The 15,947-nt window shown below is 46.6% G+C and overlaps 1 protein-coding gene across 1 annotated transcript in view; it reads right to left on the bottom strand.

Moving 5' to 3' along the window:
• Positions 1-15,947, bottom strand: part of SYP (synaptophysin) — a 160,845-nt gene that overhangs the window by 32,136 nt on the left and 112,762 nt on the right. Inside the window, exon 4 of the mRNA XM_078664521.1 lies at positions 88-286. Within this exon, the coding sequence (XP_078520647.1) occupies positions 88-286 (199 nt within the window). The remainder of the gene's footprint in view (positions 1-87; positions 287-15,947) is intronic.

The following is a 15,947-nucleotide window of genomic DNA, read 5'->3' as shown; positions in this document are numbered from 1 at the left end:
CCACCACAGAGCATCCTACATTCAGAAGGTCTCCAGGCGGGACCCAGGAGGGCTTTGAGTGGGAGGTGAGGAAGGCGCTATACTCACAATCATCGGCCCCTTGTTGTTTTCATGGTATTTGGTGTCAAAGAATAAGTAGATAGCCATGGCGGCGAGGGAGTAGAGGAAACAGAAGACAGCGATGGTGACGAAGAACTCGGCCGACGAGGAGTAGTCGCCCACCAGGAAGACCTTCTCAAATCCTTTGCCATTACACTTGGGGGCGTCGAAGTACACCTGGTGCAGTCTGCGGAGGAAGAAGGAACACAAGGTATGAAGAGAGGAAAGAAAGGTATCAGGACCGCGAGAAGGAACAAGTGTTACCCCATACAGCGAGAAGGAACAAGTGTTACCCCATACAGCGATTAGGAACAAGTGTTGCCCCATACAGCGAGACGAAACAAGTGTTACCCCATACAGCGATTAGGAACAAGTGTTACCCCATACAGCGAGAAGGAACAAGTGTTACCCCATACAGCGAGACGGAACAAGTGTTACCCCATACAGCGATTAGGAACAAGTGTTGCCCCATACAGCGAGACGAAACAAGTGTTACCCCATACAGCGATTAGGAACAAGTGTTACCCCATACAGCGAGAAGGAACAAGTGTTACCCCATACAGCGAGACGGAACAAGTGTTACCCCATACAGCGAGACGGAACAAGTGTTACCCCATACAGCGAGAAGGAACAAGTGTTACCCCATACAGCGAGACGGAACAAGTGTTACCCCATACAGCGAGAAGGAACAAGTGTTACCCCATACAGCGAGACGGAACAAGTGGTACCCCATACAACAAGGTGAGGGAGAACTGTTGGTGAGGGAAGGGAAACAGCAAGCACATTGCGTAAAGTAACAAAAAAACTGCCAGAGGAGGGAGCGTAACCAGGAAAGATCTATGCGATACCCAATAACACAACAAATAAAGAAGTATATTTTTGAAGAAACCACTGTGAAGAAAACTGCCTTTCGCATAGCATTGACATTGCTGAAGAAGCTATCATGAACAAAAAGCTTTCAAGCAAACCCTTATATTGACCTATCCCAAAAATGAGCATTAAAAAATAGAAGGAGACCCTCACCCGACCTCAACCCTAAACACCAATGTTTAACATGACCCCCAAGGACAGTCCTTACTCAAACTATAAACAAGACCTGAGCACTTACACTCTCCCTACTCCTGACCCTGAAAAACACACACTGCTCCATCACTGACCCTACATTTTAACATAACTCAACACAACCCCAAGCCTAGCTGCAGACCTACAGCTCTGAAAACTTATAAAAGTCAAATGTGTTTATAATGTTTGATTGTTCTTTTTCATTTTTACTAGTTATTCCTTTTCATTTTCGTCATCTCTGCCTGTGCTTCTTAGTCCTCATTTTATTTTATCCAATTTGGTTTGTGTTACATTGTTTTGTCCATTTGAAGAAAATACCTACCAGGAAAGTACTTTCAAAATGAAAGTGCAATGTCAGACAAAGGAGGGAACCATGCCAGGGTAGCATAAATACATGTAAAGAAAGGAAAGGAAAGCAGGAAATGATGGGGAAACAAGGAATGTAGTAGGGGTGGGATGCAGGAAGTTAACAAATAAAAAAAACACCAGAAAAGGGAAAAAGAACTTCTCAGTGTGAAGAAAGTAGATGAACCTGCCAGACGATGATAGTAAATTAAACTGTCAGGATAAGGAGGGGGCGAGGGGGACAAGCAGTACAGTGAGTAAAACACTCAAAACAAACTGTCAGATGAGACAAGGCAGGAGGAAATGCACCTTATGACAAAGCCACTCAAAATATGGCAGAAGGAGGAATAGAAACCCCACTCTTGAGAAATCAAAGCAACCTCCAGAAAAGGGCAGAGGGAAGTGGAAATACAAGGTGTGAAGGAAGTCTGCAGAGAATGCACTTTAAATGTGTCATAAAGGATGAGCTGGTGAGACTTCGCCTGCTGCACCGCAGAGGCGCGACTCACATTCCAGATCCAGGCACGTGCCCTTGTCAGGTGGAGGTTGTGAGCTGGAGGGGGCGCAGCTGTCTGAAAACTCATGGGGGCATATCAACAAGGGCCTTATCTCTGCTTTTTGGCTTTAATCCCTTGCGCGCTCGTGACGGAACCATTCCGTCACGAGCCACGGTGGGGCTGTGCTGGTGACGGAATGGTTCTGTCACGTCCCGGCCACCGTGCCTGCGCAGCGCTGATTTCGCGCCAGCGCGGCGCGTTCTATTGAGCGGGCAGGGCCGTGACGGAACCATTCCGTCATGGCCCTGCCCGGAGTGGTTCCGTCACGAGCATGGCAGCGCCGCGCGACCCCCCTACCCCCTAGCGCCGCAGCGGAATGACCGCCGTGGCCAAAGGGTTAAAAGCCAAAAAGGCGGAGATAAACTATCCCCCGATTTACAAGTGGGTGCTAACATGCATTAGCGCATGTTAGCACCCGTTTTCCCGACGCCTCGCTTTGGTCTCTAATGAGATGCAAAGTGAGCGTCACTGGGTAGTATTGCATGTAAATTATCACTGATGTGCACATCGCAATATTTACAAGGACGCCCACGCATTTTAGCAGACGTTAGTTTTTGGCGAAAACCGCTGTTTTTGCCAAAAACTAACGTCTGCTAAAAAGCTGACTTACGTATACTTAACATTGGGGGTGGATTATGCTGATACGACCACAGGGTCGTATCAGCAAGGTTATCGCCGTTTTCCATGGAACATCTCCGGAAAACCAGTGATGTTCTATGAAAAACACCGCTATCGCTGGAATAATTCTCGCCATTGCGCTATGCGTTGTTAATACAGCGCTAGCATGGCGATAATTTCCAGCGATAGCTGGCGAAAAAAAAATTCGCGCTAAGCGCGGCCAGCAATAATTATTTGTATTTTTTTTCTATGAGCCAACGGCAAGAGAAGCGAAGTGAGGTGAAAGCGAGTGCTACAGCAACGATCAAGGGGGCAACAATGATCTGTGATAACCGGTAATCTGATTACAGAGGACATTACACTACATTACTGAGGGGCATAAAGGTAGCAGTACCCAGCTCTTGGGATTGGAGCTAGAGCAAGCGTCTGTTTTCTGCATCCGGTAAGTGTCATATTAGTCTTATAGACATTATTAATTGCTATGTAGGACTGCATGCTGATTTTCATAATTGACTTCCCAACAAAGCACGCCAAGTTGATGTTGTAGTTCTGTCCCATTGTCTTAGCTCTGCTTGTTCAGCTTTCAAATCCCTGCTCTGCTGTTATATCTACTATTCTTCACAAAGGAGAACAACTGAGGGGGGAGATAAAAAGGAAAGAGGAAAACAGAGGAAGCAGTATAGAGTGCCAGTGCAATTCTTTGTGCAACCCGAGGGGCAATATTAGGTCAAACCTTAGGGTGGGTGTTGGTGCGATGTATTGCCGAAGCGGTCCGTGTAGCACGGATGCGGCTTGCGATCATTCCTTCTAACCCATTGTATAATTGGGCACGAATCGGCAGCCTGTTCACCTACAAATCCTGGAGTGTAACCGGTTATTATTAATAAAGCATATTTCAAGAGATCCCTCTATGAAAACGCGTTCAGCTCGACAAAATCTGAAACGTGATAAGGAAGATAAATCAGGCAAAACAGAAAGTCGTATGGTTGTTCGTGCAGTTACATATCAAACTCATAAAAAGCAGCTTCGCTCTACAGACAAGCAGCTCCAGCAAGAGCCCTCCTCCAACATGTCTCTGGAAATCAATAACAGATCAGATTCTAGCACAAGCTCTGCTACCTCATCTCATCTCTCAGACACTTTTTCATCAACTACATCAGCCTCGCTAACCTTACCGGCTGTAACAATTTCAGCAGCAATCAGTGCTTTCTGTCCTCCATCAACATCCTTAAATACGGAAAGAGGGAAGCAATCATTCCCTCTATTTTCTTGGGCCAGCGCAAAAGAGGCACAAACATCGATTCCTGCGCCCGCTCATTTGATTCCACCAATTACCGAGCAATATCCATCGCCAGCATCGGTGCAATTATTACTAACGCACCGACTCGAACACTCTCAATTCTTAAATCAGAATCTGAACGTTAAACAAGGCACAGCCACTACACTTATTTCCACTACAACTGCCCCAATTTCAACTACATCTACACTAACTACACCTATAGCCACGATTACACCGAGTGCAGATCCTATACCTTTACCACCTCTACCATCCTCAATACTCTCAATACTATCTCCATTGGCTGTACCGGCTTCTCAATCACCATCAACAGAGGTAACTCTGCAACTAATCCTAAATGACCTGCACAAAATTAAGATCTGACAAGAAAAGGCACATACTAAAACTAATGAATAACTGGAACAGATCAATAACAGTCTTCTCCAACATTCCTCTCGCATTACTCAAGTAGAATCTCGAGTTTCCTCTTTAGTGGATTCTACAAAGAGCAAAGGTACAACGATTCTCAAGATGAGACCTGATCTCAAGGATCTTCAACTTAAAATTGATGACCAGGAGAATAGGGCGCGGCGCACTAACCTCCGATTTGTGGGGATACCTGAAGACTCGGAAGCTGGGTCATCCGTTCAGAGACTGATTTCTGATTTAATTCACAATTATGTACTGGTGAACAAGGTGGCTATCGGAGAAGATCTTACTATTGTTCAGGCTCATTGTGTCCTCGCAATTCGCTATTCTAACGCGAAATAGCCTCGAACTATAGTGGAATATTTTGAGGATGTGCGGATAAAGAGCAGATCTTATCGCAGGCAATCTCTAAAAAAACTTTCTCCCCAACTCAGAAGTATTAATTTTGGATTTTCTCAGATATGTCAATACTAGTGGCACGAAGACGAAGAGAACGAATTTAAGAACTCGGGGGCACCCGCCGGGATTATGCAGCAGTCAAAGCTAAGAGTGCTATATAAATGATGTACTCATATTTATCACTTGGTGGCTAAGCCAAGGAATTTTTTATCTTAGTGAAGCAGGGCGGTGGGTAGAAAGAGTCAGGGGTCTCTCCCACTTTCCCCATTTTTTCTTCTTTTTGTGATAGCGTTCTTAAAATGCAGAAATGTAAGAGATAATAACTTCATGGTTCTATCAACATAATTAGCAATAATTCTAAGCTATCTGCTGCTCCTCAAGGGGAAGGAGCCTTGAGTACCATAACATTGTACTCATTTAAGGGGGTTTGGGCCACAGGGGGTGGGGTGGGACGGCCTTTGGGGCCCGTGACCGGTGGGGACTTAAAAGGTTTTGGGTGGATGGCGGTTCACTAGAGTGTGGGGGTATGAGAGGGAGAAAAGTAAAATGCAGTTGGATAAAATATTTTCCTTTATCTATGAGACTCTGGAATTGGATTTAGTCGGACATTAAAACGGTGTGCAGTCATAATATCGAGTTGTTTATTTCGACTGGACAGAATATCGAGTAAAAAATATAGAATGGACATAATATCGACTAGACATAATATAGACAACAAAAATATCGACTAAAATGGACATAATATCGAATCAAAAATATAGAATGGACATAATATGGACTAGACATAATATAGACAACATAAATATCGAATTTAAGGTAAGTTAATAATATTTTTAATTTTTTGTGTAATATTATTCTGTAGCGGGTTGTGGGTTTATAGGGGAATCGGGTGGGAAGTAATTTAAATATAATTAATTAAATCTGTAATATAATAGTAATTGTTAATTAATTATTAATTTTTAATTAATTAAAATATAATTGGTAATTAATAATAATTGATTAATTGATCAATAATTATATTTTCGTAAAATATTTTCTGTAGCGGGTTGTGGGTTTATAGGGGAATAGGGTGGGAAGTAATTTAAATATAATTAATTAAATCTGTAATATAATAGTAATTGTTAATTAATTATTAATTGTTAATTAATTAAAATATAATTGGTAATTAATAATAATTGATTAATTGATCAATAATGATATTTTCGTAAAATATTTTCTGTAGCGGGTTGTGGGTTTATAGGGGAATAGGGTGGGAAGTAATTTAAATTTAATTAATTAAATATGTAAATTAATAATAATTGTTAATTAATTATTATTTGGTAAATAATTAAAATATAATTGGTAATTATTAATATTTTAAGAATAAATACATAATAATTAGTAAATTAATTTCTGTAGTGGGTTGAGAGTTTATAGGAGGATAGGGTGGGGAGTAATTTAATAATAACTAATTAAATATGTTAATTAATTAAATTTGTTAATTAATTAATAATTGACCATTAAATAAAATTTACTTCGTAAATAAAAGTAATTGGTTTTGGAAATTAAATTTAAGTTTTGGGTTTTTGGGTAAAGGGGTATTTTTAGGGTTCAGGGTCAGTTTTGGGTTTTTGGGTAAAGGGGTATTTTTAGGGTTCAGGGTCAGTTTTGGGTTTTTGGGTAAAGGGGTATTTTTAGGGTTCAGCGTCAGTTTTTAGTTTTTGGGTAAAGGGGTATTTTTAGTGTTCAGGGTCAGTTTTTAGTTTTTGGGTAAAGGGGTATTTTTAGGGTTCAGGGTCAGTTTTTAGTTTTTGGGTAAAGGGGTATTTTTAGGGTTCAGGGTCAGTTTTTAGTTTTTGGGTAAAGGGGTATTTTTAGGGTTCAGGGTCAGTTTTCAGTTTTTGGGTAAAGGGGTATTTTTAGGGTTCAGGGTCAGTTTTTAGTTTTTGGGTAAAGGGGTATTTTTAGGGTTCAGGGTCAGTTTTTAGTTTTTGGATAAAGGGGTATTTTTAGGGTTCAGGGTCAGTTTTTAGTTTTTGGGTAAAGGGGTATTTTTAGGGTTCAGGGTCAGTTTTCAGTTTTTGGGTAAAGGGGTATTTTTAGCGTTCAGGGTCAGTTTTTAGTTTTTGGGTAAAGGGGTATTTTTAGGGTTCAGGGTCAGTTTTTAGTTTTTGGATAAAGGGGTATTTTTAGGGTTCAGGGTCAGTTTTTAGTTTTTGTGTAAAGGGGCATTTTTAGGGTTCAGGGTCAGTTTTGGGTTTTTGGGGTACAGGGGTACAGTGTAAAAATAAAGTAAAATTAAATTTAAATTAAATTAATTTAATGAAATTAAATTAAATTAAATTATATTATATTAATATGTTTATTTAATAATATGTTTATATATATATATATATATATATATATATATATATATATATATATATTATTTTTGGTGATATAATTTTTTAATTTATATTAATTATTTATTAATATTACATTTATTTAATAATTATTTCTAAGTTTATATTAAATATATTTTTATATATTATGTTTAACTTAATTTTAAGACATTGAAAAAAATCGATATTTTGACAGTCTATATTTTTGTAAGTCGATATTTTGGAGTCGATATTTTAGTACTTACCTGTTTGAAGATAGGCAGTCGATATTTTGTCCCTCGATATTTTATCCTCGATATTTTGGTATCTCGATATTTTTGACGTCGATATTATGTCAGTGATCCCATTAAAACGGTCTGAATTTTACTATAGTTCTTTTATTTTGCCACAACTTCAACTTTTGATGGCTTCACAACAAATAATTAGTTTGGCCTCATGTAACATCAATTGGGCAACAATCACACCAAATTAAAAGCTACATTGCAGTAGTTGGTACCTGCACACATTCCAATTATTCTGCTCCCGGAAACACGTCTAAGAGACGATGCATCCCCTCGTAGGGCACCTAGTTTCATTTCCCAAGCTTTTTTTGCTTCAGCAGGAGCTGCAGTAAGGGGAGCAGCAATCTTGTTTACACACCACTGAGATGCTGAAGTTCTTCAGATTTCTAGGGATACCAATGCCAGATGGACCATTGTAAGCTGGAAGACGGGTAATCAGATCCTCCATATAGTTAGTTTTCATAGCCCGATTTCTGATACATCGCCTGTGGAGAGTCTCAAAGATGCTCTCTCCCAACTTCCAGGCCACATTATCATAGGGGAGGATTTTGATTTTATACAGAACCTACAGCTTGATTCTTCCTGTAAAAACAAGTCTCAAAACAAACCAAGAATAGCAAGAAGTTCCACCACTTTAGCACAGGAACTTGCTTTATCAGGGCCCGATTCACAGAACTAACTTAAGACACAATCCTAAAATTACTACCATTTTGGTATTCACAGAAGGCACTTGCTCATTTCGGTATTCACAGAAGTTAGGGTCCTAACTTTAGCACTCCTAAATGCCTTCTGTGAATACCGAAAGTCTTAAAATTAGGATTTTTCTCAGTTTAGGAGTAGTAAAGTTAGGACTACTAACTTCTGTGAATCCCGAAATGAGTAAGTGCCTTCTGTGAATACCAAAATGGTAGTAAGTTTAGGATTTTGTCTTAAGTTAGTTCTGTGAATCGGGCCCACTGAACCTTGGAGAATTCAACATCCCAAGGCATGTGAATATACCTGTTTTTCGAAGAGATACAACTTTGCCTCGAGAATCGATTTTTTTAAAATTTCACATTACTGGGAACGGGGCAAGACCTATATTCTTGCAAATCCTTTTTCTGATCATTCGGTTCCGGTGATAGAAATCAAGGTTAATATGGCTAAACTTAAGCGTCTTTGCTGGGCGTTAGATAAGATCCCTTTCACAGAAGAAGAATGTTTCATAACCATTAGTATAATAATCAAAGATTTCTTGAAAAGAAACAAGGAATCTGCTGAGTGTGTTTTTGTATGGGAAGCCTGCAAAGCTTTATTAGGGGGAGTTAATATCACATGAGGCCAAATTAACAAAAATAAGAAGGTGTCTAGCTTTGGCATTACAGCGTAATATAGATCACGCTGTTCAGAGGCACTTAGTCGATTATTCCTCTAGATACAAAAAAAACCTGGAAAAAGTTCTAAGCAATCTAAAAGACTTATACGTTTCTACTACTATTGTAAATCAAAATACATACTTTCAAAAATTATACTAGGAAAGTGGCTACGCGGGCAAGCGTCTTGCATGGTCTCTGAAAAAAATAACTAATGAAAGAACGGTTTAAACTATCTTTGATGAAAACAGAAATCAATCAGTAGATCAAACGCTTGACATTGGAGCGGTCTTTCGTTCTCATTATAAAAAAATCTATTCATCTTTTTCTTCGAGCTGCTCTTTCTCATAGAACAATTTCTTAATCGTATAAACATTCCTAAACTGAATGATTTCCAGCAAGATTCCTTAGTGGCTCCAATTATATCCAATTAAGTTCTGGAGGCCATTAAGGGATCCCCGAATGAGAAAGCTTGTGGCTGTGATTGCTTTCCAGCAGAGTTCTACAAGGTCTTTATGTCCCAACTAATCAATATACTAGTCAAGCTATTTAATGCAATATTAGAAGGGTGCCATCTGCCTAAATCTTTTTCAGAAGCTGCTATAATAAGTTTTATCAAAAAAGGTAAAGCACCCGATAATCCGGGATCATATTGTCCCATTAGCTTTCTAAATGCCGACTGCAAGCTATTTACTTAAATTATCGCAGTAGAAATGACAGCTCCTGCCCAATGTTTGATACACAGGGATCAGACAGGCTTTCTCCATGGCAGGACGATGGCAATTAATACTCATTTTTTAGCTCAGGCAATCGAGTTTTGTAGCACTTGAAGTTTTTTCAAGGATTTGTTTTGGCAGGTCATGATACAAACATGGCAATAGTCGATTCTGGATAGAACGATCGCAATAAGAGCGGTCTTTATCATATTAAAGGGAAGAAAGTGAAAAAAAATTCTTGACCGAGCGCAAGGTTAAAAAAAAGCAGTCCAGGTTACTTTCTTAACCCGTTGACCGCTGCAGGAATTCCGCCGCGGTGTGGGCATTTTAATCAGTGGGCGGGGTTCGGACGGCCTCCGGTCTTCCTCCGCACAAGCCTTCGAAACTTCGGCCTTTAACTCATGACATCATGAAAAGCGTCTTTGAAATGAAAAGAAATGACATCTCTCTAACAATTGGAACTTTTCCACCTCGGTGCATCAGATCCTCTCCCTGCATCTCATTGTGATCGTTTTTAAACCTGAACGTAGACATTCTTTCCCCCCCACCCCTGGCAGTAAAGTGACCAGATTCTGAGAACCAAAAACCGGGACATTTAGGAAAAACAGAAGAAGGACTGATATTTGTCGTCCACAGAATGGCGCAGAGTGACAGCTCTCATCAATATAGGATAACAGAAGATGCGTTAAGAAAATAAATAACATTTGGGGGCATATTATCAAGAAAGGCGATAAAACTATTGCCGCTTTATCGGCACGAAACTGCTGCTAAAGCTGCAATAATGGGCTTGATAATATGCCCTTGTGGAGAAGTGTGGCTCAATGGTTAGAGCGGCAGACCCTGATGCAGAGGTCTGGCCGGGACCAGGGTTCGATTCCTGCCTCGGTGGGTCTCGGGCTCAATTTCCACGGACCTGATAATTCTCGCCTCGGTGCCTAGTCTAATCGTGGGTCCCACTCTGCAACTCTGGGCAATAGCTTGCTTAATCTCCACAACGGCCCCAGCAGCGCTTAGATGCCGGCCTTCACCTTGGGGGTGCCCAGGAGTGGACACTTCACAGGAAAAAGCCAGGAAGGGTTCCACAGCGGTATGCGTACAGCGCCAAGACACCTCAGCCTCTAAGTGCGCTATACAAGTACGAATTCTTCTTCTTTTTCTACTTATGAATTCCCATAGCAGCCCAGGTTAACATCAGAACCTGGGCTGCTATGCACTGACGTAACGAAAAGTGAGGGGGCCTCCCTGCACGGTACTTAGGAGGGCCCCCTCCGGGCTCAATCAGGAGCTCTCCCAGCCAGAGTTAAGTGCCGAGGGGGCCCCTTGGAGCTAGGGCCCCCCCGCACAGCGTGGGCTGCAGGGGCCTGTGTTATGCCCCTGCTGCTATGTTAATTCAGAAGGGCATACTCTCAAGCCCATTATCGCTGCTTTAGCAGCAGTTTCCTGCCGGTAAAGCGGCGATAATTTTATCGCCTTCCTTGATAACATGGCCCTTCATTTCTACAAGCAACATCACACCTATTCATTAATTTGCTTACTTAAAGAGCTGCTAACTAGCACAGCTTTAGAACAGCCAGAAAGTGCCTTTTACGGCTTTCAGTCGATTCCATCTAAAAACCGGGACATGAGCCAAAATTGCCGAAATCTGCCGGGACAGCTGGTGAAAACCTGGGACTTTACGGGCGAATACAGGACGTCTGGTCACCCTACGTGACAGTGCCACTGGTGACCGGAGAGGCAAGGCCGGTGTCACGTGACCTCTGTATGTGGCCAGCTTCGGAGCCCTCATCAGTGACATTAAGGTAAACGGAGGCTCCGTGAAATAAAATATTTGCCCAGGATCACACAATCTAGGGCAAGAAGGAAAGCTGGGGTTGATCCTGGGTTTTCTGGTTTCACATTGTGCATTTGGGCCTTTAGATGTGTCTCTCTCTCATGTTCACATCAAAGGTTAGTCCTTTGAATTATTGGCACACAGGGGCAGAGCGGGCGGCCGGCCGCAGCCACGTGAATGTCCGTCTCGTGTCCAGCTCAAGGGTCCGTGAGGTCATCGAGCTGAGTCAGAGAAAGGGTCCGGCTCGAGCCTTAGCCGGACAGCCCTCACTGCCCCCTTCACCCAACGCCGCGTTCCTTCACTTCAGAAACGCATGGCGGCACCATATTTACAAGAATACAGGGCAGCCCTGCGTTTCCCCCTGTGCTGGCGCTAAATTTAGTTGCCTAGCGCCAACGCAGGCACCCTTCACCATGACGCAAGGGTGTCTGCGTTGAGGAGAAGATTGTTTATGTGTAGGGAGGTGTCGCTCCCTGCCATAAACAATCTGAAACGACGTTTGTGACTTCCATGTGTGCTGCTCAACGCAGCGCACAAAGAAGGTGCAAAATGTCATTTTTAAAAATTGATGAAACAATCAGTGGCCTTTCGCTGTTTCTATGTGCGCTGCATGTTGGACCCGGCCTCATGGCGTGGTCCTACCGCTCCCACATGGCGGGCCCAGGACAACATCAGCCCTCCACCGGATCTCGGACGGCCCCTTCGGCCCGATCCGGCACGCCCCAGCACCCCCGGTCCGACTACCATCCCGGTCCCCCATCACCGGCCTGACCCCAGCGTAGGCCCATTCCGACCTAAGCACGAGGCCGTGCCCGACTCCATCTTGGACCCACCACGTCCCGACCACGTGGCCTCGGCCCCAGCCCGACCCCAGCGAAGCCCCGACATCGAGGCACCAAGATCCACCCAGGTGGTCGAGTGGCCACTCGACAGATCCCGGAGGAAGGGGAGTTTCGATGGCCCGCCAGCCGTCCCCGGACGCCTGGTATCGATCGCCCTCCGGCCTCCCTGGGCGCTGTCTCCACCCCCCCACTGGGTGTCTGGACACCATCAACCCGGCCCCTCTGGCCCCCAGGCGCGAGGGTCCGGACATCAAAGGACCTCCATCCTATATCTGGGCCAGCCCCGGAGTAGGACGCCAGTTGTATCCTGGACTGGAAGCCCTGCTGACGCTGTCACGGCCGACACCAGACGAACTCATCCTTCCTGTAATCCGAAGCCATCTTGAGAGCCTGCTGGCGCTGCCGCGGCCTACCTTGCTGAAACCATCCTGAGAGCCTGCTGGCGCTGCCGCGGCCTACCTTGCTGAAACCATCCTGAGAGCCTGCTGGCGCTGCCGCGGCCTACCTTGCTGAAACCATCCTGAGAGCCTGCTGGCGCTGCCGCGGCCTACCTTGCTGAAACCATCTTGAGAGCCTGCTGGCGCTGCCGCGGCCCGACCTCTCGGAACCCCCCAGCTCGAGGATTGAGAGCTGTGCGTAGGGTATCCCTTCTTCCAACCGAGTTGAGACTGTCCCGCTACCCTACCCCCCTTTACGAGACTTTACGGATCCCTCGATCCGCCTGTATATACTGCCAAGAACCAGCAACCTTTATTACCTATAAAAGCTTAAGATCTTGACCTCTGGTGTGGTGTCCGTCTGTAGTGTTGTGATTACTCTGCTGTACGATCCTAGGAGAGGACCCTCACCCAGGAGGCCTCTCGGTAACGCTCGGCTACTTCCCGAAGGAGAGGTGGACCTAGGGGTGGTCAGTCAGACATCTTCTGCCTCCCCCGGGGTCGCCTTTCTAACATTGGTGGCAAGCGCTGGGATCCGAGCCCACGCAGATCGTACAAAGAGTGATTCACTCACTACCAAGAAAAACCCACTACGACCATGAGCACAGAATTCCAGAAAGAGAAAATGGAAGACTACAGTCACAAGGAGCTAAAGCAATTCTGCAAAGACCTAGGCATCGCTACCACTGGCTTAAGCACCAAAGAAGACTTTAAATCGGCCCTGCAGGCCTGGGTGGACGCCGGCGAGGCGCCACCCCCGAGTGAAGATAACCCGGGCCCGAACGGAGGCCCGGAGGCCGAGACGAACCCAGCGGGAGGGAGACCCGCAAACCCAGACACGGGCCTCTCCCACGAAGACGCCCGAGAACGAGAGAGGAACCGGCTCCACGAGTTGGATCTTGCTCGACTCAGACAAGAAGGAGAGATCCAACTGGCAGAAAGGAAGTTAGCCCTCGAGCAGCTACGGCTGGAAGGAGACCTAGAAGAAAGGCGAAGACAAAGAGACCTCGAGGAGAAAAAACTCATGCTCGAGCACGAGCGCGGCCTCAAAGAACTGGAAATTAAGGCCAAAACAAACGAGACCGGCACCTCCGGAAGCAAGACCTCCCCCCCGCCGGTGGACACGAAGGTGCACATACCCAAGGATGTTGTCAAAGAGTACTATAAGAACGACGACATCCAACAGTGGTTCAAAGCCTATGAGGTCGCCATGGCCGCCCATCGAGTACCCCTCAAGGACTGGGGCGCCGGCCTGTGGGGGAAGTTTATCAACGAAGGGAGGGACGCCCTGCTGGAGCTCCCTGATACCGAGATGACCTCGTACGAGCACATGAAGACCGCCCTCCTCACTCGCTACGGGCTCACCCCCGAGATGTACCGGCAGCGATTCAGAGACTGCAAGAAAATCCCCGGTACCACGTGGGTGGAGTACGTGAACTTTTACAGCAGAGCCTTTGAGGGGTGGGTCAGAGGCTGCCAGGTCACCACCTTCCAGCAGTTGATCGACCTCATTCTATGGGAACATCTGTCCAATAATTGCTTCATCGAACTCCGGCAACACCTCCTCGACAGCAAACTGACTGAGCCACGAAAACTCGCTGTCGAGGCGGATAGATGGGTGAGCACCCGAGTTCCCCGGAGTCCACTGGGAGACTACGGCCGGGGATCCCTGGGGAACCACCGACCACGAGGCGGCGGAGTAGGCCAGAGCCGGGGGCGAGACGTCCCCCAGGGGTCCTCCCCTACCTCCACGTCGCCAGCCCTGGGCCAGAGAGGGGGCCCCCCAGCCAGACCGGGGCCCCGCCCGAACGTTACGTGCCACAGATGCCAGCGATTGGGTCATTATGCGAATGACCCTCTCTGCCCAATGAATCAGCGACCCGGCACCACCGGACCCCCAACCTGCCAGATCGCAGCCGCTGCCCTGGGTGAAGAAAGGAGTGAGGAGGAGGACGACAACCCCGAGCAAGCCGAGTGGGAGCCCGCCGCCATGACCTTGGCATGCCTGGGTACTCACGACCTGATCCCCCGAGGCCGATCCCCGGCAACACCCAGAAATACCGCCAGTGGGTCACCATCAATGGACGCCGGACCGAAGCCCTCCGTGACACTGGGGCCAGCGTGACCGCGGTCCGCTGCCATCTGGTGACCCCGGAACAGATCCTTCCTAACGTCCTGTGTCCAGTCCGGTCCGCAGATAACTCAGAGACTTTGTGCCAGATGGCCCGCATCCCCTTCGAGTGGGGGGGAGTGTCGGGCTTGCTGAAAGTGACTGTCCGCAACAATGCCCCCGTGGACTGCCTCCTTCTACCTAGAAAGTTCCCCCTGGTCTAGCGTCGAACGGAGAGAGCACCTGGGGATGCTAGGCCTTCCCGAGTGGGTCTGTGTGACCACCCGCTCCATGACCGCCCAAGCCTCCACCCCAGCGGGGGAAGCTCCCACCGAGGAGCCGGAGTGGCCTGCCCCTCCGCCGCCCGTCGTCCCCGAGGACGCCGACCCCGAACACGGCCCCCAAGGGCCCGACCAAGAAGATCTCACCGAGCTCGACCACCTCCCAGAACTCGCTCAATGGCGCCAAGAAGGTGGCCCCACCCGCGAACAGTTCCGGCAGGAACAGAAAACCTGCCCCTCCCTCGAAGGGATTCGACAGCAAGCCGCTACCCAAGCAGCTGGAGACCCCGCGGGGTCCCACTGGATCTATTGGGACAACGACCTTCTCTACAGTGAGCAAAAGATTGCTGAACTAGGGGCCGGCCGGGTACTGGTCGTACCCCTCCGATTCAGAGACTTCCTCCTGAACTTAGCACATGATGTGCCCCTCGCCGGGCACCTGGGGCAGGACAAAACTTACAGCCGCCTGGCGACCCATTTCTTCTGGCCAAAAATGCGCACCGATGTGCATAACCACTGCAGGACCTGCCCGACCTGTCAAGCCAGCGGGAAGAGCGGGGGGAAAGTCAAAGCCCCGCTCCAGCCGTTCCCCGTGGTGACTACCCCCTTTGAGCGAGTGGGGATAGACATCGTAGGGCCCTTGGACCCTCGAACCTCGCAGGGGCACCGCTTCATCCTCGTCCTGGTTGACCATGCTACCCGCTATCCCGAAGCCATTCCCCTCCGAACCGTCACAGCCCCCGTGGTGGGCCGAGCCCTCATGAGCATCTTCTCCCGAGTCGGCTTCCCCCGAGAAGTCGTGAGTGATCGAGGCTCCAACTTTATCTCGAAGCATATGCGGTCCCTATGGCAACAGTGCGGGGTCGCCTATAAATTCACCACCCCGTATCATCCCCAAGGAAATGGACTAGTGGAACGATTCAACAGAACATTGAAGGGGATGATCAAGGGC

The sequence above is a fragment of the Lissotriton helveticus genome, chromosome 10 (genome assembly GCF_964261635.1).
Source record: "Lissotriton helveticus chromosome 10, aLisHel1.1, whole genome shotgun sequence".
NCBI lineage: Eukaryota > Metazoa > Chordata > Amphibia > Caudata > Salamandridae > Lissotriton > Lissotriton helveticus.
The sequence above is the reverse complement of the archived record's forward strand: the minus strand, read 5'-3'. Positions and strand labels throughout refer to the sequence as shown.